Source organism: Somniosus microcephalus, chromosome 3 (assembly GCF_052327205.1).
Source record: "Somniosus microcephalus isolate GS21.2 chromosome 3, FLI_Smic_1.0, whole genome shotgun sequence".
NCBI classification, from domain to species: Eukaryota; Metazoa; Chordata; class Chondrichthyes; order Squaliformes; family Somniosidae; genus Somniosus; species Somniosus microcephalus.
In genome coordinates, this window is record NC_140989.1 from 308,968,372 (window position 1) to 308,990,554 (window position 22,183).

At 47.6% G+C, this 22,183-nt stretch overlaps 1 protein-coding gene across 1 annotated transcript in view; it reads right to left on the reverse strand.

The window, feature by feature from the left end:
• Window positions 1-227: 227 nt before the first annotated feature.
• Window positions 228-22,183, reverse strand: part of agbl4 (AGBL carboxypeptidase 4) — a 608,965-nt gene continuing 587,009 nt past the window's right edge. Inside the window, exon 5 of the mRNA XM_085978224.1 lies at window positions 228-561. Within this exon, the coding sequence (XP_085834350.1) occupies window positions 228-561 (334 nt within the window). The remainder of the gene's footprint in view (window positions 562-22,183) is intronic.

The window sequence follows — 22,183 nt, forward strand, 5'->3', positions numbered from 1 at the left end:
CAGGGGAGTGATTTTTTTTTCGGCTGTCATTAACAATGTCACATTAATGTTGTGAAGAAGTATAAAAATATGCAGAACATAAATATTTTCAACTGGATATCTTGAATGTATTAAATTATAATGTTAAATTAAGAATAAAAGTGGAAGCACAAATTAAAGAAAAATAACATTTTAAAATTGCTAACTCTACTATTTCTTTAGATTCATTATTATATTACAAGAAACACTTAAAGCTGAAGTTTAGGCTGAAGCATTAATCTATAAGCAGCATTAAAGTGCCCCAAGCTATGTTTGGGTTCCGATGCTGTTGTAGAAGACAGTTTACACATTTGTAATATGCTTACCACACTTAGACCAAGCAAATCTCTTTTGAAGTAATCCATATTCCTTCTCTCCAGGTTATCTAGGTAATGTTGCAGGCGAGTGTAGGTGTAAGGATAGCAGTAAGCAAATTGGTACACCTCATTATCCCGATCAAAGCAAAAGGCAAATGACATAACGTAGTTTTTCCGATGATCTGGACAGCGGTAGTAATAGACATTTTTTGAAGGAAGTCGTTGCCTGCCAAATGATAATAGTTAAAAAAAATTAATTAAATTAAATCAGACAACTGAATATTCAAAATTATTTACAATTCATCAAAAAATTGCAACACAACTTTAATGTCAGCTGCTGCTGTTTTGCACCTGTCCATTTATATGGCGTTTTAATGTAGAAAAAACATCCAAGGCACTACACAGAGGTGTAATTAAAAAAATGGATATTGAGCAAAGAAAAAATATCAGGAGACATCAGTAAAAGTTTGGTTAGAGAGGTGGGTTTTAGGGAGGAACTCCAATAAAGAGAGAGAGCTGAAGAGGTGGAAGGTTATAAGGATAGAATGCCAGAACATGGGGCCTGGGTGACTGAAGGCACAGCCGCCAATGGTAGGGAAAAGGGAGAAGGATGTACAAGAGGCCCAAGTCAAAGGATAATTCAGTGCCATTGTAGAGGGCTGGAGGACGTAACAGAGATAGAGAGGGGGCGAGGCCATGACGGTATTTATATATGAGGATGATAATTTTAAATTTGAGGTATTGAAGGACTGGGGTTGGGGATGGCAGGGGGGAGGGAAGTTAGCAAGCAGGGATGAGCAGAGTTTTAGATGAGCTGAAGTTTATGGAGGGTGCAAGATGAGAAGCCTGCCAGTAGAGTACTGGAATAGTAGAGTCTGGAGGTAACAAAGGCTTGGATGAGAGTTTCAGCAGCAGATGGGCTGAGGCAGGGGCAGAGACGGGCAATGTTACAGAGGTAAAAGTAGGCAATCTTTGTGATGAAGAGAATATGGAGTTAGAAAATCAGCTTGAGGTCAAATTGGAAGTCGACGTTGTGAACCATCTGGTTCAACCTGAGACGGGAAGAGGATGGAATTAGTGGCAAGGGTACAGAGTTTGTGAAGGGGCCAAAGGCGATAGTGACTAGGAAACAAGAAATTGGGAAAGTGTGGCAAACTGGAAAGAAATGTACAAAATAGAAAACTACATGACTATAAATAGGAAATCCCTATCTCTGTAACCTTCTCCAGCCCTACAACCCTTGAGAACTCTATGTTCCTTCAGTTCTGGCCTCTTGTGTATCCCCCACTTCCTTCCTCCTGCCAATGGCAACTGTGCCTTCAACCATCTAGGCCCTAAGCTCTGTTATTCCCTCCCTAAACTTCTACCTCCCTTTGCTCCTTTAAGACCCTTCTTAAAATCCACCTCTTTGACCAAACCTTTAGTCATCCCTTCTAATTTGTCCCTATTTGGCTCGGGATCAATGTTTGTCTGATTACACTTCTGTGAAGTGCCTTTGTTCATTTTTCTATGCAAAGACAATAAATGAATGCAAGTTGTGTTGCTGTTGTTGTTCTCAACAACTCTCTTGGGAACAAGCTAATGAAATAGCCCTTTGAAGACTCAGTAGACAATAACCACTCGAGCAGCCTTTCACCAGCTACCATGATCTTTTCAAAAAGAGTCCAATAGGTTTATTGAGCATCACTAACTTCACCACTCTTATGTTGACTGGCAAATCATAGTTAGTCAAATAGCCATATATTTTGCTTGTTATTATTGTCTCTTTAACAGCAGTGTCAGCTTTTGCTCAGTGGGTAGTACCCTCACCTCTTAGTCAGAAGGTTGTGGGTTCAAGTCCCACTCCAGAGACTCGAGTACAAAAATCTAGGTTGAACTCCAGTGCAGTGCTGAGGGTGTGCTGCACTGTTGGAGGTGCTGTCTTTCTGATGAGGTGTTAAACCGAGGCCCTGTCTGCTCTCTCAGGTGGATGTAAAAGATCCCATGACACTATTTAGAAGAAGAACAGGGGAGTTATTCCCGGTGTCCTGGTCAATATTTATCCCTCAATTAACATCACAAAAACAGATTATCTGGTCATTATCACATTGCTGTTTGTGGGATCTGTCTGTGCACAAATTGGCTGTCGTGTTTCCAGCACTGCAACCGTGTCTACACTTCAAAAAGTATTTCATTAGCTCTACAGTGTTTTGGGATGTCCGATGGTCATTAAAGGTGCTGTATAAATGCAAGTCTTTCTTTCTAAAGCTTCTGGGCTGCGAAATTTGTCTCCTTTGTGCCTGCCGTTAGCGTCTCCGGGGGCGCTAATGGGGCGCAAAGGGCTTACCGCCAGGGCAGTGCCTCCCTAGAAATTCAGCGGGGCGCTACTGAGGGGCTAGCCAATAGCGGCGCACCCCCGCTGGTAGCGCCCTGGGCCGCTGCGCCGCCGGCAATGACGTCATTGCCGTGCGCCGCAACCCCTTAGCACCCCGCCGTGAAACCTTACTGCCCCGTTGCAGAAATTCGGCTGCGCCCCGCAAGGCTGCCGTGAGCGGTATTAGCGGCAGCCTTGCGGGTCGCGAGGCAAGCTGACCTCCGCCCATGGGGCGCTAATTAAAGGGATGTGTGGCCATGGCCTGAGCCGCCATTTATTTTCTTTGGCCGACCTCCAGGTCGGCCCTCCGTGGCAGCCCTTGGTGTGGTCCGTGGCAGCCACAACACCACGCTGCCCTGGTGGGCTAGTGTGGGCCATCGGAGGCCCTGCAGAGCTCGCAGCATCCATCCCCTTTAACGGATGGGGAGGGGCGCTGAAACGCGTCAGCACTACATGGAGCGGACGCATAGCCTTGCGCCCCCGACACTGTCCTGAGAGGAAGTGGAGCGCCCGAGATAGCGCTCTGCTTTCTCGCCGGGGCGGTAATCTGAATTTAGCGGCCGGGGCAGTACTTCGCCCCCCTGGTTCCTAAAGGTATGCTTGTACCAGTCTTTAAAAGTATTATATTTGCTACTCTCCAATCCCCTTATATCTATATTGACAGTACTACAAAGAGAATGCCTGCCAACCACACTATTTCCTTCTTCATTTATTTTTATCTTGTAATATTTCAATGTTGTTTTCATTCTAAATACCAAAGAAAATAGCTAATTTAGTATGTCTATTTATGCCAGGCCCCTCTTAGATTTTTTAGTAGTTTGGCCTTTTTTTTTACGGTAACTTTTTATGTTAACACATTCATATACATTACATAGTTGTAGCATTATGCAAGTACATTCATATTTTTAAGTATTAACTGTCATTCAGCAAATAATCTGAGTGTATCTAATATTGCTTATTCTCCCACAGGAAAGTACATCTTTGATCCTGTCTTGTTTTCCCAGGTCCAGAAGAAATGTCACTACTTATACATGTATCTGTTGAAGATTCCTATCCAATAAATTTATTGCGCAGATCATTTTCAGTCCTGCAACATCAATCATTAAAAGGGCAGATTTGCTAACTACATATCTAATCCTCCTTATTCCATTGTTTTAATGTAAAAGATCAGATCACTACCAGAGCTTCTGCAATTCTGAGGCTGCTTTGATATAGCTAGGGCATTAGTTGCTCTAACAATAAAGAGTGTTCAAGGTTAAATGATAGGAGACTGATGTTTGAGTACAGCTCAATAGTTTGTCTGCATTTGGTAAAACTGTTATTGATGCCATTTCACTATTTATAGATGTGAGTAGGACCATGCATATGTTTTTCAGGAAGCCTGGTAAAAATTTAATACAACATTACTAAATTGTTGAGATGACAATTCTGTGATATGGTAAATGGATTTGCTGCTAGATAAACACAGCTATTAGAACCATTTTTGTAAAAGATGAAGACCTGGAGTTTCCTCTATAATGCCAGACAAAATTAGATTATATAGCAGCAGAAAAAGAAGACGGAAAATGGAACAGGAGATCTACTGACAGACTTCCACTCCTACCAGTGCCACAGCTATTTTCCTCTCTCCCCGGTAGGGAAGTCAGCCACCCAACCCTTCAGCATCTCACTGTATTTAAATGGCAGTGGGGGGAGATGCAGGGCAAAGGAAACCAGTTGATTTACCTGCTTCCCAGCTGAAATACTGGCAGCCCCAGCTAATAGCAGAAGGGGGATGATGGCAGATGATGGGGTGGCAGTGATAATCCCACTACTGAACCTGTTTGAGAGAGAAGATTTGGTAGAGGCACTTCCCCTTTTCATCTGCCCCATGCCAGTTATCTTTTTCTCAGTAAGAGTCTTTCTTTTACATTTTTGAGAAATATTAAATAACACCATTTAATTTTCAATACCAAAGAAGATTTATGTTGGTTTTATAGATCAATAACATCCCATGTACCAAATGCCTGTTCATTTATGAACAGGTTTGACTTGTCAGTGTAAATAACAGATTTATGGATTGACTAAGCAGAGAATAGTCTCTCAGATACCAAAATTGTGCCAGTGTTATATGACAGGCAAGTTGTAAACTGAATTCATAGATGACCCATAACAGCCATTAATGAGAGAAAATCACTAGAGTGTGGCGGAGCCACTAAGGGACTCCGATCAATTGTATATAATTCCCTTTAATAATATGTTAGCTACAGCCTGAGTCTGTATCTTTGTTTCCACTGTTTACATGTACAGAGCGCGATCACTTTAATAGCGCGGGTAAACGCGATGACGTCACGCCGTTCATCACGTGATCCCCCACCGGCAGGAAATACGTGATGACGTCATGACGTCAGCCACGGGACCGCCCAAGCAGTCCTCGTGGAGCCTCCGAACTGACTAGACCTATATTCGATGTTCTCCTGTAATTATCCGTTAAGCTCTGTTAGTTTTCATTAAACCTCGTTTATTTGATCGCCTGAGTGGACCTCAGACTTTTGATAGGAACTAGACATTCCTACATTGGTGACCCCGACTTTTGCGAACGGTTTTCGCAGAAGTTACTGAACATGGAAACGAATGCCGTTGCTTTGAAGTTACCACAGTTCTGGGAGCAACAGCCAGCCGCGTGGTTCATCCAGGCTGAAGGCCAGTTCACAATCAGGAACATCGTTGCAGATCAGACCCGTTACTATTATGTGGTCTCCGCCCTCGACAGCGCCACAGCCTCGCGGGTCGTCAGCCTGATTGGTAATCCACCAGAAGATCGCAAATATGAAACGATAAAGGCGCAGTTGTTACAGGTCTTCGGGCTCACGAAGTCGGAGCGCGCCCGCCGGCTGCTCGCTATGCCCGGCCTCGGGGACTCCAAGCCATCCGAGCTCATGAGCCAAATGCTCACACTCCTGGACTCTGAACCGGAATGCTTCCTCTGCAGGGAGCTATTCCTCAGCCAGCTACCGGAGCAAGTTCAGGCTGCCATAGCCAGGTCGGAAGTCACAGACTGTGCAGAGCTGGCTGCCGAAGCGGACAAGATTTTCACAGTGGCACAGCAGTACTGCACTGCCACAAGGCGCCCATCCCCCACAGACGCTGCTCCAGCCCCTCAACCTGCGGGGTTGTGCTCCTACCACGCTCTTTTGGCGCGAAAGCAAGATGCTGCCGCCCTCCCTGCAGCTTTTCGCTCAAAAAAATAAAACAACAGCAACCCTGTTGAAAGAGGACCGGTTATAACGAGCGCCCCGCGGCTGCGATGGCAATTGGTAATTCGGGAAAACTCCTCTTCATCGCCGACTCCTTATCTGGTCGATGTTTCCTCTGCGACACCGGGGCGCAGTGTAGCATCCTACCCGTGTCAAATCTTGATATACAAGCCGGGGGGCATGGCCTCTCCCTCGAGGTGGCTAATGGCGGGGCCATTCGGACCTTCGGAAGACGGCGGGGTCCAGGTGTGCTTCGGCGGCCAGCAGTTTTACTGGGATTTCATCACGGCCAAAGTCTCTCAAGCCATCCTCGGGGCGGATTTTTTGTGCGCCAACAGCCTCCTGGTGGATGTAAGGCACCGCCGGTTGATCAATGCGGCCACTTTTCACTCCATCCCGTGCCACCGCGGTAACGCCGTTTCGCGCACTGTCTCCTGTGCGTTCCACCTCCGGATGACTTTACTCGCCTCCTTGGAGATTTCCCAGACCTGACCAGACGCACTTTCTCTTCCACGGCCACGAAACATGGTGTCGAACATCACATCACCACTACTGGCTCCACGGTCTACGCACGGGCCCGGCACCTCAAACCTGGCAAGCTCGCGGCTGCGAAAGCGGAGTTCGACACGATGGAGCGGCTAGGGATTATTCGCCGGTCGAATAGTCCCTGGTCTTCACCTCTCCACATTGTTCCAAAATCTGGTGGCGGATGGCGGCCTTGCGGCGACTACCGATGCCTGAACGACGCCACTACTCCTGATCGGTACCCGATCCCTCATATTCAGGATTTCTCTGCCCATTTGGCGGGAAATACCATCTTTTCAAAAGTCGACCTTGTCCGTGGCTACCTCCAGGTCCCCGTGCACCTGCAAGACATCCCGAAAACTGAAGTCATCACCCCATTCGGCCTGTTTGAATTTCTGCGGATGCCGTTTGGATTGAAGAACACTGCACAGGCTTTCCAGTGCTTGATGAACTCCATGCTTCGGGACCTCAAGTTTCTATTCATCTACCTCGATGACATCCTCATCGCCAGCCCTAATAAAGAGGAGCATATCTGCCATTTACGCACCCTATTTAGACGCCTCAGTCAACACGGCTTGATCATCAACCCGGCCAAGTGCCAGTTCGGCCTGCAGCAGATTGATTTCTTAGGCCATCGCATCACATCAGATGGCGCAATTCCCCTGCAAACGAAGGTGGAGGCAGTTACTTCTTTCCTGCGCCCGCAGACTGTCAAGGCCCTGCAGGAGTTCCTCGGGATGGTAAATTTTTATCACCGGTTCGTCCCTAATGCAGCTCTGCTCATGCAGCCCCTGTATGAGGCCCTCAAGGGCAAGTCCAGCAAGGATCCGATTAGCTGGACAGTCGACATGGACCGGGCGTTCGTCGACACAAAAGGCGCCTTAGCCAACGCAACCATGCTGGCGCACCCGCTGCCAGGTGCCACCATCGCCTTTACCACCGACACGTCAGACTACGCCACCGGCGCAGTGCAGGAACAGTGGGTGAATGAGACGTGGCAGCCGCTGGCATTTTTCAGCCGTCAACTACGGCGAAACGAACGGAAGTATAGCACGTTCGACCGAGAGTTGCTGGCCCTTTTTCTGGCCATCCACCATTTCCGGTTCTTGCTAGAGGGTCGTCCGTTCACAGCTTTTGTGGACCATAAGCCACTAACGCTCACTATGGCCAAGACCGCCGAACCGTGGTCAGCTCGGCAACAACGTCAGTTGACGTTTATCTCAGAATTCATCACGGACATTCAGCATGTGTCCGGTAAAGACAACCTGGTGGCGGATTGCCTCTCCCGCGCGACCGTTCATGCAGTCCAGCTCAGCATCGACTATGCCCTCATGGCTGCGGATCAAGCCTCGGCTCCGGAAGTCCAATCTTACAGAACCAACCCCTCTAGCCTCCAAGCGGCCGACGTCAAATTCCATGCCGCGGGCACTACGCTACTCTGCGATGTCTCCGTAGAAGATCCTCGCCCTATCGTGCCGGTCCCCTGGCACCGCAAAGTTTTTGACGCCATACACGGGTTGTCACACCCTGGCATGAAGGCCTCGCAATGGTGATGTCATCCAAATTCGTGTGGCGGGGCATGCACATGGATGTCCGCGACTGGGCCAACACCTGCGTGGTCTGCCAAAAGGCCAAGGTGCAGCGTCATGTCAAGGCTCCATTGGCCACTTTTGCCGTTCCGGAACGTAGGTTTGATCATGTGCGTGTGGACCTGGTGGGGCCACTTCCGCCTTCGCACATGTTTACTCATCTTCTTACAATGGTAGACCGCACCACTAGATGGCCTGAGGCGGTTCCTTTGTCATCCACCACTTCCGCAGGCGTCGCCAGGGCATTCATCTCCGCTTGGGTCGCCCGTTTCGGGGTACCGGCGGACATCTCATCCGATTGTGGGCCGCAGTTTTCTTCTGAGCTCTAGAACACTGTGGCTCAGGGGCTCAGCGTCAAGTTACATCGCACCACTGCCTACCATCCACAGGCAAATGACCTGTGCGAGCGATTCCACAGGTCGCTCAAAGCCGCACTGCGAGCCAGCCTTCAAGGCGCGGGCTGGGTGGACAGGCTTCCATGGGTCCTTTTGGGTCTTCGTACGGCACCTAAAGAAGATCTTCAATCGTCCTCGGCGGAGCTCGTATATGGCCAGCCACTACGCGTACCAGGGAATTTCCTTCCGACTCCAACAGAGCCATGGTCTGCATCCCAGCAGCTCATCAGCCACCAGGAGGCAGCCAGAAGTTTCACTCCAGTGCCTACATCGCATCACGGCTTGCAGAGCTCCCACATCCCAGCTGAGCTGAAGAACGCTGACTATGTGTTTATCCGCCACGACGCTCATCGGGATCCGCTCAAACCCCCTTACACTGGTCCTTTCCGCGTGCTAGAGCCAGGAGACAAAACTTTTTCGGTCGATATCGGAGGTAAACCGGACCACATTTCGGTTGACCGGTTGCAGCCGGCTCACTTGGACCTTGACCGCCCAGTCGAGATCGCACAACCACCAAAACGTGACCGACAGCCCACAGTCGCCATGCCAGATCAAACACAACCACCCGCCAGCTCGCCCGCCGTCCATCAGCTTCCACTTCAAGGCTACAGAAGTCGATCTGACAGGCTTGTCAGGGCTTCTCGCCGTTTTACTTTTGCTGTTAAAGACAATTCTGGGGGGCGCATGTGGCAGAGCCACTAAGGGACTCCGATCAATTGTATATAATTCCCTTTAATAATATGTTAGCTACAGCCTGAGTCTGTATCTTTGTTTTCACTGTTTACATGTACAGAGCGCGATCACTTTAATAGTGCGGGTAAACGCGATGACATCACGCCGTTCATCACGTGATTCCCCCACCGGCGGGAAAAAGGTGATGACGTCATGACGTCAGCCACGGGACCGCCCAAGCAGTCCTCGTGGAGCCTCCAAACTGACTAGACCTATATTCGATGTTCTCCTGTAATTATTCGTTAAACTCTGTTAGTTTTCATTAAACCTCGTTTATTTGATCGCCTGAGTGGACCTCAGTCTTTTGATAGGAACTAGACATTCCTACAAGAGCAGATTTTCAACTTGCTGCCTGGGCATAAGACTGGTATTGCAGATCGACTGCCAGTTATAGAAAGAGTCCGACTTTTCATTTTCCTTCAAATCAAGTTTTATGCCTGTGGTGATTATTCTTGTTTTATAAGAAGCATTGTAATTGGTTGCCTGTTTTCCTGCCTTGAGATATATGCTGTAAACTTATTGGTTAGTTGATTCCATGTGACCTGTGGTGGCCATCTTAAATTCAGTTTTCTACAGCTTGGTTGAGACTGGGTGCTCAACATGTACTGCTGGTTTTTTAAGGTTAATAAAGCCTAGCTTTTGAAAGGCAATCTACTCTTTATTTCAATTTATTAACCTTCAAGTTGCAGAAAAAGTTGGCTTAACTTTCAATAAAGAGAAGTGTATCTTTTCGACCACCGAGGTAAATTTACTGGGGTATATTATCTCGGGAAACAAGGTTAAACCAGATCCAGAACGGCTGCGACCACTGATTGATTTACCTTGCCCTACTAATTCTAAGGCCTTGCAACGAGTTGTTGGGCTGTTTTCTTATTATTCTAATTGGATTGCAAAACTTTTCGCAGAAGATCCGGCCCCTTATTCGGGTTACGACATATCCTCTATCATGGGAGGCCAGGATGTGTTTTGATAATCTTAAAAAGGATATCCTTGGAGCAGTTGTGCATTCTATTGATGAGCAGGTTCCCTTTGTGATTGAGACGGACGCTTCCAATTTTGCAATTGGGGCTACCCTGAACCAAAATGGAAGACCTGTGGCCTTTTTCTCACGTACTCTGAGCAATAGTGAGCAGAGACATTCATCAATAGAGAAAGAGGCGTACGCAATAGTAGAAGCACTGCTTAAATGGAGACATTATTTATCTGGGCAACATTTTATGTTAGTAACTGACCAAAAATCTGTGTCCTTCATGTTTGATGTCAAACATTTCGGAAAGATTAAAAATGATAAAATAATGAGGTGGAGGATCGAGTTGGCATGCTACCATTTCGATATAGTCTATCGTCCGGGGAAGGATAATGTTGCCGCTGATGCGCTGTCGAGGGCTTATTGTTCTGTGCTTCACGGAGATACGCTTATTAATCTTCATAATGCTTTGTGCCATCCTGGTGTTACGAGGATGATACACTTCGTACGCAGTAAGAATTTGCTCTTTTCAGTTGAAGACGTCAAGCGGATGACTTCGTCATGCTCTGTCTGCGCCCGGTGTAAACCGAATTTCTTTAAGCCTCAACGAGCTCATCTTATAAAGGCTACTTCTCCCTTTGAATGCCTGAGCGTTGATTTTAAGGGGCCTCTTCCTTCAACGACTCAGAATCGATATATATTTACTGTTGTGGATGAGTTTTCAAGGTTCCCTTTTGCTTTTCCTTGTGCAGATGTATCAGCTGCTACAGTTATTAAATGTCTGACTCAACTTTTTGTCATCTTTGGGATGCCTGCGTATATCCATTCGGATCAGGGAAGTTCTTTTATGTCTTCCCAGTTGAAGGAATACCTCCAGAGTCGGGGAATTTCTACTAGCAGAACTACCCCGTATAATCCCCAGGGTAATGGACAGTGCGAACGATACAATGGGGTGATCTGGAAGGCAGTTATGTTGGCTTTGACATCCCGGAACCTTAAGAATACACAGTGGGAAATGGTACTGCCTGATGCCCTGCATTCCATTAGATCATTGCTTTCAACGGCTACTAATGTGACCCCCCATGAAAGGCTCTTCAACTATCCGCGGAGATCCACCACGGGATATTCGGTACCTTCATGGCTTACTATGCAGGGACCTGTGCTGCTCCGACGCCATGTTAGACTGTCAAAGTATGATCCTTTAGTGGAGGAGGTGGAGCTATTGGAGGCAAATTCCCAATATGCTCACATTCGATTCCAAGATGGGAAAGAAAGTACGGTTTCAGTTAAAGACTTAGCTCCTTGTGGTGGCCAGCCCTCTCCTGAGGACATTAACAATAGCCATAATTCAGATAATGTTGATGTCGTCACAGATACTACGAACATTTCCAATCCTATTGCAGACACTTACAATTCTCTTAGTCTGCCTCCGATGGATGTTCATGACCCTTCCAGTCTACCTTCTAATGGGACTTCCAATCCGGAAACCGTTGATAATCGGGATATTGATAGCCTCCCTGCAGAAGATATTTCTGTGTCTCCTGGTGTGGGAGGGCAAAGAACTCCACCAAGGCTAAGAAGGTCGACACGAACAAGATATCCGGTCGACCGATTAAAAATGGACTTTTAAAATAATTAATAATTTAATAGTAAAATTTTAAAATTGTTGAAGGCAATGGCCCAGAAATTCCAGAACGGGGCTTGCAGCGCGTGCAAGCCCCGTATTTGCACTTACCCCGCGCTCGTGCCGATCAGCTTCTGGGACGCCTGAACTTGCAGAAATAGAAAGCACATTCCCGGGCAGCGTATGACGTCACGCCGCCCAGGAGTGCAGCCAGCGCGAAGGCAGGAGCGTGCAGTGTAAGTGAGACACGCCCCTTGAGGTCTCAGTTTCACTGGACACGCCCCCAATGATTCTGTCAAGCTGCTAAGGATTTTTACATGCAAAGCAGCAGTTTAAATAGGTTTTTGGAAGTTTTTTGAAGATTTTGGTAACTTTTATAAACTTTTTAAAATGTTTACATTATTTTGAGTAATCTGAAGTAGTTTTAAAGAGAATTAAAGCAATTTAAAGACTTTTAAAAGCCCTAAAAGAATTTTTTTAATTCCATTTATTTATTTAGCAATGTCGTCGTCATACGTGTCTTCACACTGTTCCCTTTGGGGAACTGTATGAAGTGGTGGAAGGATTTATGGCCACGATTAACGCTCATTCCGTGACCGTAACCATATTTGAACCAGCCATTAGGGCGGTTAGTCCTATGGCGGGAGGGTTTTACGGGCTCCCACAAGCTATACAAGGAGGGGGGGCCACCCACACCCACGGACGCAAATATCCCACTGGATGTCAACCCAGAATTTAGAGCCGGAGCTCCGATTCCACTTGCCGGGACTGTCTGGAGCGGGGTTCGAAACCCTACCCTGATCTGTCCCAGCGGCGGGGATCCTACCGCTATGACAAAGGCCCAATCCAATTAGCAACGTGAAATGGCAGCATAGGGCTCCAGTCACGGGGAGGGAAAAGGCGCAGGAAACGTATGGGTGTCACCTTTTGTGTGGAGTGGGCCTTTTGCGTAGCAGTAAGCATCCCCGCCGCTGGGCCAGAAGGAGTAGGGTTTTGAACCCCACTCCAGACAGTCCCGGCAAGTGGAGTCGGAGCTCCAACTTTAAATTCTGGGTGGACATCCAGCGGGATACTTGCGTCCATGGGTGTTGGTGGCCCCCCCCCCCCTCAGATGGGTTGTGGGAGCCCGTAAAACCCTCCCGCCATAGGACTAACCACCCTAATGGCTGGTTCAAAGATGGTTACGGTCATGGAATGAGCGTTAATCACGGCCATAAATCCTTCCACCACTTCATACAGTTCCCCAAAGGGAACAGTGTGAGGATACGTATGATGATGACCTCTTGCGCAATGCACCTCCTTGGACCCTCAGTCGCAGATGCGAGGGGGCAAGTCGTGCAATTGTTAAATTTTTTATTTTATTGACATGTAAAATGTTGGCCCAGTAATTCCCTTCCAAATGCGCTAGTACGGTCGGGGTACTTGTGCATCTGGCCGGATGAAATGCCGGTTTTCAGCATGCACAGTGCATGTGGGGAAAACCGGCATTTCCTGTCCTCTGAACGAAGGGGTTCAGAGGCAGAACGCATGCGACTGCACAGGCAGCGCGTGCGCAGTATAATTCGCCGCTTTCAGCAATGCTTTCAGTGAGGTCCAGTCATTACAACTTACACATGAAAAAAGCATGGGTACAGTTGCTCCAGAGGCTGCGGAGGAAGATATTTCTTATCGTGGAGCTTCTGAAAGTATGTATGTCTGTATATATTCCTTTGCGTGTTATGTATATATTCCTTTACTTATGTGTATGAATGTATTATTTAATTATGACTTTCAGAGAAAGTAACTTATTGGAAAATCATAATTAAAAATATACATTCATACACATTAGTAAAGGAATATAAAACATACATACATATACGTAAAGGAATATATGTGGACATACATACATAACTCATTCTCACATTCCATTCACACAGCCACAATTGCTCCTTCTACCTACCGTTCTGAAAACTCGTTTTAAAAAAAAAAAATTAAAGTTTAAAACTTACTTAAAATTTCTTAAAATAACTTCCCTCCCTTTCCCAAACCTAAATATTGCATTTCATAAGCTCCTCCATAAATTATATCTCCTTCCCCAGCCAATGAACAACTTTACACTTGCCTTTTTCACGTGTAAGTTCGAGGGACTTACCCTCACTGAATCCATCAGTGAAATCTACAAAGTTCACTGCGCAAGCGCTGCCTGTGCAGTCGCACGCACTGTGAATAGACCTCGGGTCTGGAAATGCCGGCGTTCCCCGCATGCGCTGTTCCTGCTGAACGCCGGCATTTCCAACGGCCAGATGCGTGAGTAACCCGACCGTACTCACGCTTCTGGCCTGGAATTTCTGGCCCATTATACATGTATTGCTCTAGTCATAAATAATTAATTGTAAACTGTAAAGGCTACCTAGGTTGAAGTATATTTTAAAAGGAGGGGTGAATGTGGTGATTATTCTTGTTTTATAAGAAGCATTGTAATTGGTTGCCTGTTTTCCTGCCTTGAGATATATGCTGTAAACTTATTGGTTAGTTGATTCCATGTGACCTGTGGTGGCCATCTTAAATTCAGTTTTCTACAGCTTGGTTGAGACTGGGTGCTCAACATGTACTGCTGGTTTTTTAAGGTTAATAAAGCCTAGCTTTTGAAAGGCAATCTACTCTTTATTTCAATGCCCAACTGAAAATTTACCCCACTTTGATTAACTAGATTAAAACTTTAACAGTACTGACTGGGAGTACTATTTCAGATTTTTTCAAAATCCATAAGCTATCATCATAACTAAATGTCTTTAGTGTAATATGTAGTGTATGTACCTTTTAAGGGGAGAACTACTTTTTACAGCTCCTGTATACTGTAGTACCGGCAGTGACCACACCTGTATAAAAACCCTGAGTAGGGATCTGTATGTTTAGTTTTAGAGTAACCCTCATCCAGTAAATACCTGTTGATTGTTCCTGCAGTCTCGTGTCTAGTTATTGAAGGACACACAACATCAAAAATACACGGATCTAACATAATAGTTCAAAACTTTATAAACAAAGTAAAATTCTGAAATGTGCAGCATATCATCATTGCCAGCATTTAGAATATTCTAGCCTTCAAACTTTATCAAAAACTTCTGAAATTTACATGATGACCCCATATGGCCTCATAATTAAAAGTATTTTTCTTTATTATGATCAATATTATCATATTTCTGATTTAACATGTGGGAAACCATCTAAAAAACAAGGGATGTCTTCTGTGACCAGTTTACACACATTTTATAGGGAATTTTAACTTCTGGTAGGATGCTGGCCACCTGCCCGGGAGTCTCCTTGGGAGGTCTGGCCGATATTAACTGCCGACCCTCATTTACATCCCACCGGCCAGTTGCCCGCCCAAAACAGGCATCAAGGCAGCCAACCATCTGCCAGCAGGCAAAGATCGGGCGACCCAGAGGCTAACCACCAGAACACAGGTAAGTCATGGAGCGAGTGGTGGGGGTGGTTCGGCAATATCTCACTGGTGGGAAGGGGAGGATCTCATGGCAGAAAAGGTCCAAACTTTCCTTGTGAGGACCAGGCCTTCTATCCCCACAGAGATGAGCTTAAAACTTACCTTTTAAGCCCTCTGCTTCTTCCCTGATAGGTTTTATTGAGCAGAGCATCCTACTCAGTTCGTCGTTAAAGTGCCATTGTGTCCTATGTACATCATAGGAACCCGAATTGCATACATTAGTGAGGGTCCAGCCTGAAGCTGGCAAGCGCCTCATCTACCAGCAAAAACATCAAGAGTTAAACCGGCTGCAGGATGGGTATGGGGCAGCAAATAGAGGTATTCAATTTTAACTCCCGTTCCACCCAGATCTGCTAGGCGGAGGGATTTGAAATTTTTTATGTTTATTGTCTGATCATTTAAATTTTAACATAATGACCCAGAAATTCAGGTCTCCACAGGTGAGTACGCACGGGGTACTCACCCGTAGGCCCAATGGAAGTGCCGGTTTCCTGCATGCACTATGCATGCGCGGGAAACCGGCACTTCCGTTCCTCTGAATGAAGGGGTTCAGAGGTCGAACGCATGCGCGGGAGGGGCTGCGCGTGCGCATCGAACTTCGTTTTTTTTACAAGTTTTCCCGGGAGGGTAAGTCTGCAGAAGTTAGAAATGTAAAAAGCAGGCGTAAGGCCTGCTTTTTACAAGGTAAGTGGTGAATTAATTAAAATTAAAACATTTTTTCCACAGGTTTATTATTTTTAAATACTTTAAAGCAAGGCAAGTTTATTTTTAGCCCCGTTAGAAAATAAAATTATTTTTTTCAAAAAATTAAATTATTGTTTAAAATAGATATTTCATGTAATTTACAGTTTATTTAAAAAGTGTGATTTAAAAAAAAAATTATTTGAAAATTTAGTGCTGTTTTGGGGCCGTAGTATTTATAAGTCTTGACAGCACTTCCTGTCAGACTTATGAATGGAGCATTCCCTGCTCCAATTGGCTCCCCATGGCCCACGTGATCCCAGGGGACGCATCGAACTAACTGCACCCCTGGGATACGCAAGCACTGCGCGCCGGCAGCTGGACCAGGCCCTGGATCGGAATTCCACGGGGGCCCACAGCTCAACGGCCGGCGCGCAAGGTAAGTGCAGATCGGGGGCTTACACCCGCAGGAAGCCCCCGACCCGAATTTCTGGGCCATTTTTAATGATTTATGTGTTACCCTTTTAACTACTTTGCGCTTTGTATTCGTGAAATAGCTTACAATCTAATGGACTTTGGTTCTGACATAATAACATGAGAAATAGGAGCAGGAGTTGAGCCTGCTCCTCCATTCAATAAGAACATGGCTGATCTTCTACCTTAACCCGACTTTCCCGCCCTATCCCCATATTCCTTGATTCCCTTAGTGTCCAAAAATCTATCGATCTCAGTCTTGAATATACTCAACAAGTGAACATCCACAGCTCTCTAGGGTAAAGAATTCCACAGATTCACAACCCTCTGAGTGAAGAAATTCCTCCTCATCTCAGTCCCAAATGGCCGACCCCTTATCCTGAGACTATGACCCCTAGTTCTAGACTCTCCAGCCATGGGAAACAGCCTCTCAGCATCGACCCTGTCAAGCCCCTTAAGAATTTCAGGGGCTAGAAATTCATTATAGCCAAGGAATGGACGGTGTCAATACAAAAGTTAGAGAATAGTGCCAGGCACAAATGCTTTAGGCTGCATGCAAAATTCGTGCTCACTGCACAAAAAAATGATTGGAGTCCTAATTCAAGTCTTAAAGCCCAAGCTCATTGGCGTTACACTCAAAGGGTGGACCAATATCAGGTGCAGTCTAATCGCAAGTCATGATTGCCACAGGCTTTTTTCAGTACTTAAAAGGGAGGTTCATTGATGCTGCAGCACCTCATTCTCAGCATTGCTGGCTGTGCAGCTGTCTCAGCAAGCAGAAGCAGGACAAGGACAAGGAGAAGGAGCCAGAGGACTGAACCAGGTGTACTCATGGCAGATCCATGCCCCAGGGAGAGAGCCTGCAGATTCTGCAATGAAGCATTGGAGGCGTTGGTTTTCGCTGTGGAGAGAGGGAGGGCGGTGCTCTACCCGGCAGCTGGCAGGAGAGCCTCGACACAAGTTTTCCGTACCATGTGGAGAGAGGTAGCGCAGCACATCTCTGGCAGTACTGTGATCCCCAGGACTCACACACAGTGCAGGAAGAAATTTAACGACCTCACTCAGGTGGTCAGGGTGAGTCAATGCTTCAACAAATGCTACATACCACCATCTGAGCCACAATTTTCACACACTGTCAAAAGCACCACACCCCCAGCACTCACCCACTACCAATCTCTACCTACCAACACTCACACACACATTTCACACCTGGCACACAATGACAGCTATTCAACTATGGCAGGCACATCACCCAAACACATTGCTCCACACTCAAACACTTTCCTTTCTCTTGCAGGCCAAGGTGGCTCACAACAGGAGGGAGTAGGAGCGCACAGGTGGGGGACAAGCCAACACCCAACCACTGTCTGCGCCGGAGAATCGAGTGCTGCAGATTATTGGGTGTCAGGTGGTGGGCGCCGTGGCCACCGGTGACGTTGACCCCCTTGGGGACAAGAAAGGTATGTTCATCCCTATTCCTTCTTCTCACATCCCACTTCCCCCTCACCCCACAAGTGTTTCGCACTTTCCAGCTAATCATGCTGTATGCATGCATTTCTCCCTTTATGCCCCCCCCTCCCCTCACCTTAATCCGACTCTTGTGCCTTTATGCTTTCAGATAATGAGCAAGCACCTGAGCCGCCTGTCCCTGAGGGCACCGTAGAGAGCGAGGTGGGAGAAGAGGAGGAGGAAGAACGCATCATGTCACTGCATGTCTCACCCACAGACACTGGCTCAGATACTGGCACTACGTGTTTTTTAGAGGCTAGTATAGTAGCGGGATCTGCACAGGGTGAGGCACCGGGGACGAGTGGACTGCAGCAGGGCCAGGGGGAAAGGGTAGCTCGGGTGCCAGCTCCCCGGAGGGTGAGTTCACGCATGAGTTCTGCTGCACAGGACTCAGATGAGGATTTCGATGGGGAGGCCGATGGGCATGCACATAGAGATGATAGGTGCAATGGCAAGGGTGCCCGAGAGCATCTCGGCAATGATAGGAGCATGGAGGAGTCCGCCTGCAACATTGCACAAGACTCTGTGCACACCATGGAGCCCATCATTTCCAGTCTGCAAAGGATGGTAGACACCCAGAGAGAACGTGGCAACCCAGACCTGATGCCGTGTGTGATGGGCGATCTGGCAGCTTCCATTGCAGCACAGGCGGAAGCAACACAACGTCTTAGTGCTGTAATGCAGTTTATACTTGGTGGCATCCAATCTCAGACTGCTCTCATGCAATCTCAGCTCTGACTGTTGCCATCATGGTTGGGTCTACCACGGTCGACCGGGGCTTTCACAGTGTTGCAGCAGGCCAGCAATCTGCTCTTCAATAAATTGCTAGGGATGCTGAAGTGCTGCCCCGGGGGATTGGCAGTGGGTCAGTGGAGCAGGAACCTGCTGTTCTCTCTCAGGATGTCAGCATTCCAGCTCCCACCACTGCCACTCTGCCATTGCCCTTGTCGCTGCCTGTCATCCAGCCAGCCCAGAATGCTGCCGCCCATGCTGAGGTGGTGCAGTGTACAGCCGGGCCTTCCAGGCTCAGAGCTGGTTAAGGGCATCCTACAAAGCCATCTGAAGTCTCCCACATGGACCTTCAGCAGCTTTCCACCAGCCCTGCTGCAACCACTGGGCCAACACTTTGCGGCAGCACTAGAGTAGGCAAAGGCACAGTAACAACAGGCACTAAGGGATTGCACAAGGGTGAATAGTTAATATTTTTGCTGTAAATATGTGTTCACTGATAAATTTATTAATTCGGTTTTGATTCTGTTAAGTCTGTGTGTTCTAGTTGTAATTACTAACACAGACTACAAGATTAAAGTTCAACAGGTCTTTACTGGTTGGAGGTCAGGACTATGCTAAATACAATGGCCTAGAAATTGAGTTTGCGCTGCGCCAGGGCTTTAGCGCCGGAAGTTAGCGCCGGCGCTAAAGCCCTTTGCGCGCGCCAAAAATTCAGTAGCGCCGCGCCCAAACGGCTGCCGGCGCTACTGAAGGGTTTTAGCGCCTGAACACTGGCGCAACGCGCCGCATTGCGGCGCTATTCCGGCGCTGCGGCGCCCGCTGCGGTGCGGCAGGCTCGGGAAGTGCAGGCCTCCTCCTTCCGTTAAGGAGGAGCTGCCTGCACCCGGCCGCGGCCCGCGCAAATCTCATCAAAAATGAGCCCGGCACCTCGGACAAGTGCCGGGCTTGCATCTGTTCCGGGGGGGGGGGGGGAGAAGTCCGGGGAGGGAGCTGCGGGCAGGCGGCCGGCGGGAAAGCGGCCGGCCGCCGCGCCTCCTTAAAGCGCCGGCGCAGACTCCGGCAACACTCGTTTGCCGGAGTCTTAGTTGCGGCTGCCACTGGCGAGGTGGCCGCAACTGAATTTCGGCTTGGGGCCGGGTTACCACGGCAACCGGGACGCTGCGCACACCGATGACGTCATCGGTGCCGGCGCAGCGCTACCGGTCTACCGCCGCGGAAGGGCGCCAGGCAATTTAGGAACCGGCGCCAATTGCAGCGCTAGGCCCCCTAGCGCCGCAAAATCGGTGCTAAGGGCACTGAATTTCTAGGCCAATATTACTACACACTGCTTATATACCGGTGGTCACCACCGGTATTACGGATACAGCAGCCAGAGAAAGTAGTACATCTCTTAAGGTGGAACAGGTTACATACACCACAATCCTCCCTTTTTAGCTTAACAGTCATATCCCCATTTAACATAACATAATAACATATATAACTTCAGGTATAAACAGTTCAAAGGTTCAGTCTCTCAGGAGGCCTTCTGATTCGGTTTGGATAACGCCTTTCAGTGGTCTCTGATTCCTGTTGCTGAGGTGACTCCTCTAGTTGGTCTCCCATGCATTGGGTGTTATCATCCTCAGGTACATTCCCTGCCGAGGTAGATGCTTCAGGTTCATTAACGTCTTCCACAGTTGTCTCTGTCGCAACCATGGGTTCGACCCTTGCTCTCGATTCTACCAGTTGATCCGCATGACGCCTTATCACATTGTTACCAATATCGACTGTGTACATCAGAGGTCCTTGTCTGGCCCAAATTGTTCCGGACTGCCATTTTTCGTTTCCATAGCCCCTTGCCAACACTAGTTGTCCTACGTCGAAACTTCGAGTGGTCTTGTTATTAATATGCCAGAACTGTTTGTTTTCCACTTCCCTCCGCACATTTGGTTTTAACAAGTCCAACCTGGACCGCAACCTCCTGTTATAAAACATCATGGCAGGACTTTGGTTAGTCACTGCATGAGCGGCGTTTCGATATGCCATTAGGAAATTGTCCACCTTGTGCTGTAGCGGAATCTGATCATCGTTCATGGCCTTTATTGCCTTTTTGAATGTTTGGACAAATCTCTCGGCCAACCCGTTTGTCGCCGGATGATATGGGGCAGAGGTATAATGTTTCACCCCATTCTTCTTTAAGAATTTTTGGAATTCTTCCGACACGAACTGTGGTCCGTTGTCCGAACAGATCTGTTCTGGCAATCCGTTCCTTGCGAATATTGTTCTTAACACCGCAATTGTCTTTTCTGAAGTAGTGGTATTCATCTTGATCACTTCTGGCCATTTGGAATGTGCGTCCACCGCAATTAGGAACATGGAGTCCATGAATGGACCAGCAAAGTCAATATGTACACGTTGCCATGGGGCTGAAGGCCATTCCCATGGGTGTAGTGGTGCGATCGGAGGTGCATTTTGCACTTTTTGGCACCCAGCGCAGCTTTTCGTCAACTCCTCTATCTGTTGGTCAATACCCGGCCACCATACATAAGCCCTAGCAAGACTTTTCATCTTAACTCCCCCCAGATGACCTTCATGCAGTTCTTTTAGAACTCTTTCCCTTAACTTGGGAGGAATAATCACTCTTGTCCCGTACATCAAAGTACCATGGCAGACGGACAGCTGGTCTCGCCTTGCCGAGAATGCCGGTAACAGAGGATCACCACGTGTTGGCCATCCTTTCACTGTCACCTCGTAGACTCTGGACAGTGTCGGGTCGTTCCTGGTTTCTCTTTCAATACTTGCATTGGTGACTGGTAAACACTCGATGATGGTCGAATGAAATAACTCAACAGGGTCAACTTTCATCGTTTCTTCTTCTTCAGGTAGTGGCAGGCGCGACAGCCCATCAGCATTGCCATGCTGCTTCATACCTTTGAATTCTATTTGATATTGATGTGCCCCTAGGAAAAGGGACCATCTCTGGAGACGCTGTGCTGTCATCACTGAAACACCCTTCTTAGGGTTAAAAATGGATACCAACGGCTGATGGTCTGTCAGAAGTGTGAATTTTTGGCCCTGCAGGTAATGATTAAACTTCTTCACTCCCCATACAAGGCTGAGAGCCTCCCTATCGATCTGCGCATAGTTGCGCTCAGCGGAGGTCAATGATCTGGATGCAAATGCGACTGGCCTTTCCGTGCCATTTGGCAACTTGTGTGAGAGTACTGCCCCAATACCATATGGAGAAGCATCACAAGCCAACCGAATAGGCAGTGTCGGGTTGAAGTGAGCCAACACTTCCTCTGAGGTGATCAATTCTTTGCTTTTGCGAAATGCCTTCTTACAGTTTTCGCTCCATTCCCATGGTACCCCCTTCTGTAAAAGAGCGTTTAGCGGGTGCAGTACCGTGGATAGATTTGGTAGAAATTTATGGTAATAGTTAATCAATCCTAGAAACGACCTCAACTGAGAGACATTATCCGGAGCGGGAGCCTTTACAACTGCCTCTATCTTGTCAGGAGACTTATGAAGCCCCTCCCGGTCAATGACATGACCACAGTACGAGATCCGC